The sequence below is a fragment of the Pongo abelii genome, chromosome X (genome assembly GCF_028885655.2).
Source record: "Pongo abelii isolate AG06213 chromosome X, NHGRI_mPonAbe1-v2.0_pri, whole genome shotgun sequence".
NCBI lineage: Eukaryota > Metazoa > Chordata > Mammalia > Primates > Hominidae > Pongo > Pongo abelii.
In genome coordinates, this window is record NC_072008.2 from 157,152,450 (window position 1) to 157,165,149 (window position 12,700).

Here is a 12,700-nt window from a genome sequence, read left to right on the forward strand (position 1 = left end):
CCCAGAAAGCAAATGTCCTAAATGCCTCACCAAGATATTGGCTTGATTTTCATAGCAGTGATTTTTTAATCAACAGAAGTTAAATGTTACTCTTAACATAAACCATGGGCGGAAGCTCCGAGGGCGGCATCAGAACACTTGGTTGCCCTACAGATGGCAAGGGGGTGGGTTTGTGGCGGGGCGGGGGGGTGCGTATGGAGGGGGAGAGTGGAGGGAAGAATGGGGTGGGGAGGAATTGCTAAAATGCACGGAATTGCTCCTGCTTCAAGATGTCAAGACCGAGGGAGCTTGAGCTGTCCTATACCTTTTCCGGGAAGGACAACTGACGGGGGAAATAATTTTTGATGCTTAAATGTCTTCAAACTTCTTTTTACACCCCACGTCTCTGCAGTCAACCCGGTGTGACTATAGAGTGAAGCACGCTACGCATAATCCGTTTGGGGATTCCGAACCCCAGTGCCTCTGTACGCACCCAGGTCGCTGGAGCCGGAGGTCCCAGATCCCCGCTCCAAGTCTCCGTGGGCGAGCGCCCAGGTGGGGCTGGGCGAGGTGGGGGTTCCCGGCGCCGGCCCCGCGCGCCGCCCTCCCCGCCCCCGCTCCCGCCCCCCGACCCCCGCGCGCGCGGCCTTGTGGGTAACGCGGGGCCGCCAGGTGACAGCTAATGGCGGCGGCCGCCTGAGGCGGGCGGGCGGTAGAGCGGGCGGCAGGAGGCGAGCGGCGAAACCTTCCCGGCCGCCGCTCCCGTCCCGACGGCGGCTTCCCCAAGGCGGCAGGACTCGGCGCGCCATGGACAGGCCGGCGGCGGCGGCGGCAGTGGCGGCGGCGGGCTGCGAGGGCGGCGGGGGCCCGAACCCGGGGCCGGCGGGCGGCAGGAGGCCTCCTCGGGCCGCGGGGGGCGCCACCGCCGGCTCCCGGCAGCCCAGCGTGGAGACCCTGGACAGGTAAGCGGGGCCCGGGCTGCCCCGGCCTCCCGCGCCCCGACTCCCGAGGGCCCCGCGCGAGGCCCGCCCGCCCCCTCCCCGCGCGCCGCGCAGGGCACGGCCTGGCCGTGGCGGGGTGGGCGGCCCCTCTTCATCCCCTCTGGCCCCTCCTTCCCCCCACCCCCGGAAACCTCAGCGCCCCATCCGGGGGCTGCTGCCCTCGGACCTGCTGCGGGCCGCGCACCTGGCTCACTTCCGCCCCGAGAGCCCCAGCTCCTGGAACCCCGGGAGGGGCTTCGCAGCTGTCAAACCACTTCCCGCGCCGCCACCTGCTGCCCTTGGCGACCGCTTGGCTGTCCCTGCCCAGGCCACCAATCCTCTTGGGAGGGAGATCCCACCCGGGCTCTCCTCTTTTAGCATCACCTTGCCTCGTGTGGTTTTAAGACCCCAGTTCTGCTGTGGCTGCTTAGGGTCTTTGATGGGGGGTTGGGAGTGAGGACGGGGAGACGGGACCCCGCGGGCGTGGGAGCTGGTGCAGATCGAGGCAAAAATCTGAGATGGAAAACGTCCAAACTGCTCAGGAGGCAAGAAAACAGAACCATTTACTTTCAGTTCTTCACACTTTGAGGGAACCAGTTTATTATTTTCATGAACACACAAGCAAGCCTACTGCTTCTGAGGCAGCTGCAGAACTAAGAGAAATCAGTTAGAAACATAAAGTGACCGTGTCGAACTGGGAGGGGCCACCCCATCCTCCGACGACAAGAGATGGCCTATCCTGTAACCCGGAACATCCAGTTTTCCCACAACTTGGCCATTTCTCTGACACCAGAGTGCACTCAGGCAGCATGCATTGTTGGAATGTAGCTCAGTCAGTTTTACGTGTCCATTCCTGCCTGTCTTGGTCATACCATTGTGCCAAACTTTTGGGAGTTTCCAAAAGCACAGAAACAAGAAACATTCCCTTCACTTTTGTTTCTACCTCAGTGTAATTACAGTATATTTTAATAAATTAATCACCCAAGTGGTTAGTGTCACTGAAAACCAGTCACAGCTAAGACAGCACTTGAAATGATGAGGACTTCACTCATCTGCAAATATTCAACCACACACGAGGTCTGGGCGATTCAGAGAATAGCACAACAGGGCTTTTGCTGCCTTACCATTTTGCTAGGCTTACCATCTAGTGGAGAATACAAACCAACCAGCAGTGGAAATCGAATGTGATAAATGAGATAGGTGGTAGAGGCGAACACAGAAGTACTCAGGATGGGCATGCATCAGAATCATTTAAGAAGCCAAAGGAGACCAGAATGTGTCACCCCCAAATATGCCTCATCTTCTGGTTTCCTTCAGAGATTTTGATGATCAGGGAAAGCCTGAGAAAGGTGACATTTGAGTAATGCCCCCAAAGAGGCGAGGGATCCAGCCATACAGATACCTGGGGGTGATAGTATTCTAGTCAGAGGCCTGTGCAAAGCCCCTGAGGTGAATGTGAGCCAAGTGTTCCTAGATCAGCGAGGAGACTAGGTGTCACTAGCAGGGAGGGAGCTAGGGAGAGACAAGGGATGACGTTAGAGAAGTCTCAGAGCCAGATGGTGGAGAGCCTCAGACGCCATGGGGAGCCACTGGGGACTTTGTGCAGAGGAGTGACATCATCTGTTGTAGATTTCAGTAGGCTCTCCATGGTGCTATGTGGACAATAGAGTGAAAGGCGAAGGAGTTGAAGCAGAGACTGGCAGTAGGAGGCTATTGTAGTAAGCCAAGTGAGATGGTGGCTCAGGCCAGAGTGGAGCAGAGGAGGGGAGAAGTGGTCAGATTCTAGATGTAATTTGAAGACCTGCAGGGTAGAGCCGATGGGGTTTGCTGAAGATTGGTTGTTTGGTATGAGAGAAGAATCTGGGAGAATTCCAAAATTTTAGCTTGTGGGAAAATTGTGTTGCTGAGATGGAGAAGTCTTTCTAAGGTGGAGCAGGGTTAGAAAATAGCAGGCTCTTCGCTCTGGACATATCAATTTTGAGATGCCAATTATATGTCCCACAATAGATGTCAAAGATACAGTTGGTCTATCTGAGCCTGGAGTTCAGGGTTGTCTGGGCTGGAGATTTAAACTGGGGAGTCATGGACTTACAGATGAGGCTTAAATTCATGAGGCAGGTGCAGTTCACAGAAGGATGATGGGGGTCTGGAAAAGGGAACTGGGCTAGGAATAGGGCTGGGTGGATTTTCAAGATACTTACCAGGTAAGAGTGACCCGACGTGGTGAGCATTCAGATGTGAGGGGGGAGTGCTGGGTGGACTCCAAGGCAAACCTCAGCTTTCTAGGGTGTGGGGGCCGGATAACTGGCTGTGCTGCACCCTGAGTTAGGAAACACAGGAGCGGAGTAGGTTGCGGGGCTGAGCGGCTGATTGCTGGTTTAGACAGGTTGAATTGGCAGGGTCTCTGGGCCAGAGTAGTGGACATGTCTTGTAGCAACATCAGCACTGAGATCAAGAGAGTCCAGGTTGGAGAAACAGAGCTGGAAGCCTCCAGCCTGTAAGTAGTTATTGACACCAGAAGTATAGAGGGCAATTGCACAGACTACAGAGAAGGGATGGGGAAGGAATCATGGCCTCCTTTCTCAGTTCTGTCAGCTCAACAAGCTCAGATTCACACTTTTCTTTGAAGAGTGACCTCTAGAATGGAACCTGGCTCTATAGGTGGGACTTGGCCATGTCCCTGGGACTATAGGGCCTTCACTTCTCTTCTGAATACTGTAATTAATAATGAGGAAGCTGTGGTCCTGTAAGAGGATGTGTCTTGCCAAAGATCATGGAGTTAGCTGGTGACAGAAGCAGGACTCATGTCCAGGCCTCCTGTCTGCTAACCCACTATGTTTCACTGTGTGTAACTACATTGGCCAAGATGCTTCTGGTTGCAGGTGACAGAAACCACAGTTCAATCTAGCTTAAGGCAAATGAGATGCCCTGGCTCACAGAACTGCTCCAGACAGGAGGAGAGATGGCCACAGGCACAGTTGAGGCCGGGATTGCAAACAGTGTTGTCGGGACTCCCCATCTCTCTCTCCCTCTCTCTTTTTTTTTTTCCCTTACTTTTTAATCACTGTGAGTTCCTTAAGATGGTAGGGGTGGGGTGGGGTGGGGAGTGGCTTCCAGCAGCTCTGGATACAGATCCATGTATTTCAGGATCCAAGAGGAAAGTCTGGGATTGGCTGGTCCTAGGTAGCTCACCTACAAGTGGGAGCAGGTGGAGGAAGGGGTCAACCTTCTTCTCCGCTTTCCCCCACAGAAGCCTGTGTTGTGGGGAAGGGCAGTTCCCAAAGTAAAGGGGAGGTTCTTTATCAGAAGAAGGGGGAAGGCATGCTGGGCAGGCAGGTAGTAATAACAGGTCACACTCTTGCTCAACAGTTGGGTTTCTGCAGTTTCTTCCTGTATTTGCAACTGGTGGGTGCTGACAGAAAAAGGCATTATGACAAGAAAAGTATGATATACGCGGGAATGAAAGTGACTTAACCTTTAAAAAGGAAACAAATTTCTCCCTTTTCCCTCCTTCTCCCCCTCAGGTGGAAATTGTGGTATATAGATTCCTGGCATGTGATAGGAGTTTCTGCTCATTCGGTATTTTCAACCATACAGATAACCTCTGGTCTGTTTTGATCAGAGACTGCAATTTGGATCACTAGCATAGAACTTCAGTTTTCTTTCTTTTACTATTTGGGTCATTTTCCATATTGCCTGGGGATTCCAGGTGTTTCTGTCCTTCAGATACGTGAGTGTGGGTTTAATGAGTGATATGATTTTTTTTTTTAAAGGCCTGAAACATTCTTTACAGTGAAAGCTACCTGCAAGGTAAACTTTTGTCAGTGTTTTTAGCCCTCTAGTTTGATTTCCTAGTGTTTTGCCAAATTGTGAGAGGAACCTGGCCTCTGGGGGCAATTGTTAAATCTCTCACTGCGCTAGTTGGCTTACGTGGTCTTTTAGGTCAGGTGAGTACAGCCCGACCACTTGCCAGTCGTGTGACCTTGGGCAAAACTGGACCTTAATTTTTTCATCTGTAAAATGGGTCACTGTGAGGCTGGGCAAGGCTACATGTGTGAAAATGCTTTGATGCCTCAGAGCTCTGTGGGAGTGAAAGATGACATTTTCTTTGCATTGCTGTGTTTTCATATAACGCGGTTGGCTCGCATCTGTGCTGCTGGTTTCAGTGCAGTGAGTCAGTCGCTATTGGTTGTTCCATGTCCTGTTGAGGACAGCCACTTTCTCACAGGGCATGTCACCTCTGTGCCTCGATTTTCTCTCCTCAAAGACAAGTTGGCTAGTCCCTGTTCTGCCTTCTCATCACACCATGGTTGTGAGGCTCTGATATAATAAAAACCATTGGTGCCTGTAATCCCAGCACTTTGGGAGGCCAAGGCGGGCGGATCACCTGAGGTCAGGAGTTTGAGACCAGCCTGGCCAACATGGTGAAAACCCGTCTCTACTAAAAATACAAAAATTAGCCAGGCATGGTGGCACACGCCTAGCTACTAGGGAGGCTGAGGCAGGAGAATTGCTTGAACCCAGAAGGGCAAAGGTTGCAGTGAGCCGAGATTGCGCCACTGCACTCCAGCCTGGGTGACAGAACAAGACTCTGTCTCAAAAAAAAAATAATAATAATAAATAAAAACCATGTGTAAGTTGTCAGAGCACTTATAGAAGTGTAAGGTATTGTTAGTACTACACAGAGAACATCATTTTTCTAGGCTGTAATTTATAAATCTCATGACCAGCTTTACTTTTCTGAGTCACTTTGCTTCACTCAAAAGTACACTATTTTCTAGATTTAAAACTACCAACATGAAATTGATTGAACGTTTGAGAAGCCTATGCTGTAAGATAAATATTTCACATATTTCTCCTGGCTGGGTGTGGTGGCTCATGCCTGTAATCCTAGCACTTTGGGAGGCTAAGGTGGGTGGATCACTTGAGCCCAGGAATTCGAGACTAGCCTGGGAAACATGGCAAAACCCCGTCTACACGCGCGTGTGCGCGCACACACACACACACACACACACACGCCGAGCCTGGTGGCATGTGCCTGGGAAACATGGCAAAACCCTGTCTACACGCACGCGCGCGCACACACACACACACACACACACACACACACGCCGAGCCTGGTGGCATGTGCCTGTAGTCCCAGCTACATAGGAGGCTGAGGTGGGAGGATCACTTGAACCTGGGAGGTTGCAGTGAGCTGAGATTGCGCCACTGCACTCCAGTCTGGGTGACAGAGTGAGACCCCGTCTCAAAAAAAAAAAAAAAAAAGAAGTATTTCTTCCATATAATTTTAATGGAGTAAAATTCCATTAAATGGTAGAGAATAGTAAGCTTAACTAACACCTAGAATCTTCAACTTTTTTTGAGAAAATTGGGTGATTCATTTAAAATTAACCTGGAACCTAATCTTATTTCCTAGTTGTCAGTCGCTATTTCAGTTCTTACATTAAATGTAAAGGTAACGAAAGAGTCTAGTTAGTTCATCTAAAAAAAGAAGTGTTATCATATTCCTATTCAGTGCTAATTTTTTCACTGAGATCCTATGATATAACGTTTTGTAATCCATGCTATTTTTTTAGTCCCACAGGATCACATGTTGAATGGTGTAAACAGCTTATAGCTGCTACAATTTCTAGTCAGATTTCAGGTTCAGTGACATCAGAAAATGTATCCAGAGATTACAAGGTAAGCAACATTGAGTGTTTAATTCATTTTCAGTATGCTAAGTAGCCAGGAAGCTTTGCAGTTTTAATTCAAGTGAGCTGTTGGCCGTTTGATGCAACACGGCCATTTGCTCGAGAATAAGGATGAAAGGTTCTCTGTTGTTAGATCTGAAATGTAGAAGAGAAATTTTACCAGTATCCAGTACATGTAGTCATAGTTTTGTAATTGAGAGGAGAAGCTGTCTTTAGATGACGATGATTCTTTTAAAAATCAAGTTCCGTTTTATAATAATAAATGCATATAGCTTCTTTGTTAGTATTGTGAGTTTCAGAAAATATCTTGATGTACAATACTTCCCTAACTTCATACTTTTTTTAATTTATGTATTATCTGTGAGTATTCAGCATTAACATGTGATACTAGAATGTATAAAAATCCTTCCAGAATCTCAAAAGAGTATTGTATGGGCAGCCTCATTTTTCAGTCCTTACTGAAGTGAAAATCTCTTTTTGTTTGTTTTAAAAGTTAGATTCCCTGCTTATTCTAAATTTAAGTGATAAGCTCCTTGTCAGCAGAGACTAGGGCAGTTTTACTCACCACTGGCTTCCCAGGCACAATCCTGGAGCATAACAGTTGCTCAATAAATATTGAATCAATTAACAAATCAAAAAAATCGCTTGTTCCATCTTTGTTAAGGCTAAAGACTAACTTCATTTTAATGTCAATAAACTATTAATAGGTACATTAAATGAAATCACATTTATATTTCAGTAGTAATGTTTGCCTAAATTGAGGTTTCTGTTTATTAGTAGTCATTTTTGCCTGCTAGTAAGAGATGATTGATTTTCACAAGTGTGTGTAAAATGCATTTGGTATCCCAGACTACCATTAGTTAATAGTCTCTCAATATCATGGTCCTTGCCAGACATCAAATCTTACAAATATCAAGAATTACAGTAAAGATCCTAATTAATTCTTAATAGGTACTCCTTGTTTAGGAGCTTTATCTTCAGTTCCTCTTTAGAGCTCATAGGGTAATAACAAGTGCAGAAACAGGCTCAGGAGGCCAACTAATTGAGATTTGGCTATGGTGCTGTCTCTTGCCTCATCCAAACTGGCAGATGCTGTTGATTATGCCTACCAAAGGAAGGCATAGCTGTGGATTAGCAGAAATTGGATAATCTGCCCAGCTAGAAGAGCGACAGTGTATTTCTTAATCATTTTTCCTGCTATCTGGTGTTCATGTTTGCCCATAAAAGAGCAGCTGGGGCTCCTGGACCTTAAAACCTGGTCGGGCAAACACGCTGTCTCCAGGTGGGAGAAGCATTTGCTGCATCACTGATGCATGAATGGCTGGTCACTGAGCAGCTGCGGATCGCATCAGTTCCAGTTGCCCTATTGCCTGCACCTTAGCTGAGAAACTGCCTGCTGAGTAGAGAGACTTCAGAACCCATTTTAGCAGAGAATAGCTCTCACACTTCGGGGTGATTTTCTTTATGGACAATTATGAGTTAACTGTAATGTTTTCATTAAGGTTGAATAGTTGTTAGTGTTGTGTGTGTCCTATAAAAGATTGAATGTCGACTGTGTGCATAGCTTTCTAACATTGCATGAATAGATCAGACTGAATCTGTACTTTAACATGAAGCAACTAAGTTTTTTCAATCTTAGTCTATTTACAAATTTTGTGTAGCAGAATTGGCTCATGTTGGAATGGTTGAACAGATGGTATTCAGAAAAAATAAGGCTTTCTTTCTTTTGGAAACTAAATTGTAAGTTCCTACATCAGATCATAGCTAAAGTCTTTGATGAATTATTGTAAGGGAGCATGTTTTATAATTGTCTTTGTTATATTTGCCCTGTAGCCAAATCTGAAAAGTTGGTGTTAAATTTATAATTCAGGGGTTGTTACACTTTCAAGGAGAGTTTTTTTTTTACATAATAAATACATAAAATATTTCTAAACCACAAGGATAATTGTACATGCTCCCTATAAAGTAGTTCTTAAAATCAGGGTAACCAAAATGGGCCTTTGGGACCCCTCTGGCATGGGAGCTATTGCATGGGGTTGACCCTGAAGATCCAGATAAAGTTCCTTGAGGATTTAAGTTGCAGTCATCAGTTGATATTTGAAATTATCTGTTGTGTAAATGTCTTATTTGAAATACACACTTAATTTGGGGGCTAATTTATTATAGATTAAACTCAACATCAGTAATTAAATGGGAGCAGATGTTTATATGGAGCAGAGCACTTGGCATCTTATTTGAAATGCTGATTGTCTTCTGAGTTGTAACAGGCTGTCGAGAATGGTTCTATGTCATCATCATCATCATCATCAACCCTCTAACACATATAGGCTCTGTGGTTTTGTAATGCTTTTTGACATGTCATCCATTTAAGCCTTAAAACAACCTAGTGAACCTGGGTGTGGTGGCCTGTAGTCTCAGCTACTTGGAAGGCTAAGATGGGAGGGTCACTTGAGTCCAGGAGTTCAAGGCTGCAGTGTGCTGTGATCACACTTGTGAAAAGCCAATGCACTCTAGCCTAGACAACATAAAGAGATCTTGCTTCTTTAAAAAAGTCCATTGAGGTAGCTATTATTACAATCATCATTTAATGGATGAGGAAACCGAGGCCTAGAGAGATGAAATGACTTGCTTAGGGTCATACAGTTAGACTTGGGATTTGAACTCAAGTCATCCTATTGAAAAGCTAGAGTGATTTTAAGATTTTGTCCCACCTCCATTCCCATCCACTGCTTTTCTTTTTTTTTTTTCTTCTTCTTCTTCTTTTTTTTTTTTTAATAGAGATGGGGTCTTACTATGTTGCCCAGGCTGGTCTTGAACTCCTGGGCTCAAGCGATCCTCCCATCTCGGCCTCCCAAAGTGCTGGGATTACAGGTGTGAGCCACCACACCCAGCCTCATCCACTGTTTTTGAAAATGTGACCCTTGGGTCTTCCCAAGACAGCATTCTCTGGAGCACCTGTAAAAATGCAGCTTCCCGGGCTCCATCCCAGATTTACTGAATCAGAGTCTCTGAGGGAGGGAAACAAGTGTCTCATATATTTCTTATGCATGATAAAATCTGAAAACCTAGGCTTCCTGAGTTTCTATCTGTTGAAATTGGTGATGGGACCCTGCATTTCTGGTATATTACTAAGAATCTGAATAATTAGCAACTCAGATATTGGAGAATAATTATGTTATTATTTACTCATATCATAAATTGTCAGTCAGCCCAGGGTCAGCTCATCTAAAGTACAGTAAGAATATCGCTGGTATCACATGACATGAGTTTAGATGGTATGTCCATGGGCGTATTTTAGTAGCTATGTAATTATTTTCTTGTGTATTAGAAAAATCAGCACATCAGGCTTGTGATTTAGTGGATGTTATGGCTTAGAGCAGGCAAAGTATTAAAAAGGAATGGATTTTAAATCAATATAAAGATAAATATAAAATTAGTATGGGCAGTTTGCAGATACAGCAAGCCAAACTTGTTGAGGTGGTATGTGAAATGGCAAGTTCAGCAAGCATTGTCCCAGCTGAAAGAGTAGATAGCTATTATACTGAATTGTGTGGCAGCTAAATTAATAAATGCCTGATTTAATACCGAGTCATCCTGAAGATTGGCCTGTTAATTAAGACTATTAGACAAAATGTAATAAAATATTTGTTTTGCTTGTCCCCCCTCCACTACCAACTCAATTGCTTTCATTTTTACTAGGCTAACAAATGGTAAAAAATCTCTCTTGAATTTGTCAGAAATTTTAAGAACAAAATTTGAATGTAATCTTCTGTAGATTAGATGAAATAATACAGTTACAAATGGAAACATTTTTAGGAACTATTAGTAGAAGTGACATCGTTGATCACAGCTTCCATTGTTTGGAAAGTAGGACTAGGCTATGAAAAGAGAACATGATGGAGTAGTACAAACAATATTGGTTAGCTTGTGACCTTGTATAGTCTCTGAGGCTCAGTTTCCTTTTCTGGAAGGATAAAGGGGCTTGGATTAGATTATTCACCTCTAAATGCCTTTCTTGCTAGAACATTATTCAATTGTGTTGAAAAGAATTTGATCTGGGCCAGCTTTATGAAAATTAGGACACTATAGTTTTAATGTGATCATCTTCCTTCCTCTTGCTTCATCATTATCATCAGCTCTTCTCTGTTCTCCTTCCCTCACCCACACACACACAGTAGCTATATCTCTTCTCTAAACATTCTGAAGAAAAATGAGAAAATGGAGATGGCCTTATACTAAGTTTAATCATTGGATGGGATAGTACAGTAATTAAATTTGGAGGGAAGTCAAAGGCAGAGTATAGGAAAGACTTCATTATGCTTGAGCTAGGTCTTGGTTAACATTTCTTAAATTGGGCCCTAGTCTATGAAAAGGGAAGCTTTAGCATGAACCTTCAAAATCTACTTCTGTAATCTATAGCCTGGCCTTGTGACTTATAAATCAGAGGTTGCAAACTCAGATGCCTTCATGGAACAATTCACAAATCTAGGCAGACATGGAGGAGTGCTGTAGAGAACTGGAGAGTACAGAATGCCCACCTAACAGCAATTAAATTTTTTTTAAAAACCATAGGCCTCCAGTTTTGTAACCACTGTAATAGGCAGAAGAGTGCTATCCTATCATGGTTTTTGTGGGAAATAATTATTTCTTAAAAATGTTAAGATTTAGACTTCTGTTTCTGGAAAAAATGGAGCAAATATATTTTCTCTTATTCTTCATACTAAGTACAACTAAAAACCTTGGACATTATCTACAAAATAAACATAAGAATACTCTGAAAGGTAGAAAAGGCAGACTAGCTAGGGACCTCAAGACCCAAGGAATGACATGGTTGTGAGTTTCCTGGGTTTGTTTTAGCCACGTACGTCCCAGACTCATTGCCGAAGAAACCAGTGAGTCAGAAATGCCAACAGGCGCAGATAAGAAAAGCCTACTCTGTCTAGCCAGAGGACCAGGAAAGGGGCACCTAGCAAAAAGAAAACACACTAACTACTCTACTCCAGCCAAACACCGCAGAAAAAATTATGACCCCACACCCACCCCACCAACAAAGCCAGTTGGGAGAGCCTGGTTTCCACCCTTGCCGGGCTATAATGAGGCATCCCAACTCCCTGCAGTGGTGGCGGTGTCAGGGGAGACCTAGTGAAGAGTCATGACTTTCACTGTCATCAATGGGTAGGCAGGTTGCCCCTTCTACTGTGGTGTCAGTAGAGGCCATATCAAGGGCAGCAATGAGGCACCCCTTTTTCTCTCAGCCAGGGAGGTTTCTGTGGAAGCCTAGCTGGGAGCTAGAACTCTCACCCCTGCTCAGCAGTAACGAGGAGCCCTCCACTCTGCAGTGTCAGTGGAGGCTGAGTACGGAACCTGGACTCCTACCCCTACCTAGAAGTAATGAAGTAGTGCCCCTCTTCTGTTGGAGCAGTGTCAGAGAAAGCCAGCTTAAACAGAGGGTTTGAATAAGATCCAGAGTCTTAAAACATAATGCCCCAAATGTGCAGATTTTAATGAAAAATCACTTGTTATACTAAGAATGAGGAAGATCTCAAACTGAATGAAAAAAGAGAATCAACAGATGTCAAAACTGAGATGATAGAGATGTTAGATTTTAAAGAAGTCATCATAAAATTGCTTCAATAAGCAATTACAGATATGCTTGAAACAAACAATGAAAAAAAAAAATAGAGAAGTTTCCACAAAGAAATGTAAGAGACAAAGAAGAACCAGATGGAAATTTTAAAACTAGAAAATACAATAAATGAAATAAACTCAAAGGATAGGTTCAACACATAATAGAGAGGACAGACAAAAAGAATCTGTGAACTTGAAAACTGAACAATAGAAATGACCCAATTTGAATAACAGAGATAAATGAACAGAGCCTCAGGGAATTGTGGGAGTATAACAAAAGATCTAACACTGATGTCATCAAAGTCCCAAAGGAGAGAGAGGGGATGGGGCTGAAAAAGCACCTGAAGAAGTAATGGCTGGAAGCTCCCCAAATTTGGCAAAACACATAAGCCTACAGATGCAAGAAGCTGAGTGAAT

General features: G+C 44.8%; 1 protein-coding gene across 3 annotated transcripts in view; it reads left to right on the forward strand.

The window, feature by feature from the left end:
* Positions 1 to 640: 640 nt before the first annotated feature.
* The window catches only part of MTMR1 (myotubularin related protein 1), a 73,561-nt gene continuing 61,501 nt past the window's right edge, over positions 641 to 12,700 (forward strand). For 2 of the 3 annotated variants that reach the window (XM_009235368.4, XM_054545196.2), the window contains exons 1-2: positions 641 to 941; positions 6,539 to 6,644. In XM_009235368.4, coding sequence (XP_009233643.1) covers positions 787 to 941; positions 6,539 to 6,644 — 261 coding nt within the window. In that variant the 5' untranslated portion in view covers positions 641 to 786. The remainder of the gene's footprint in view (positions 942 to 6,538; positions 6,645 to 12,700) is intronic. The other variant, XM_009235369.4, reaches the window with a different exon arrangement.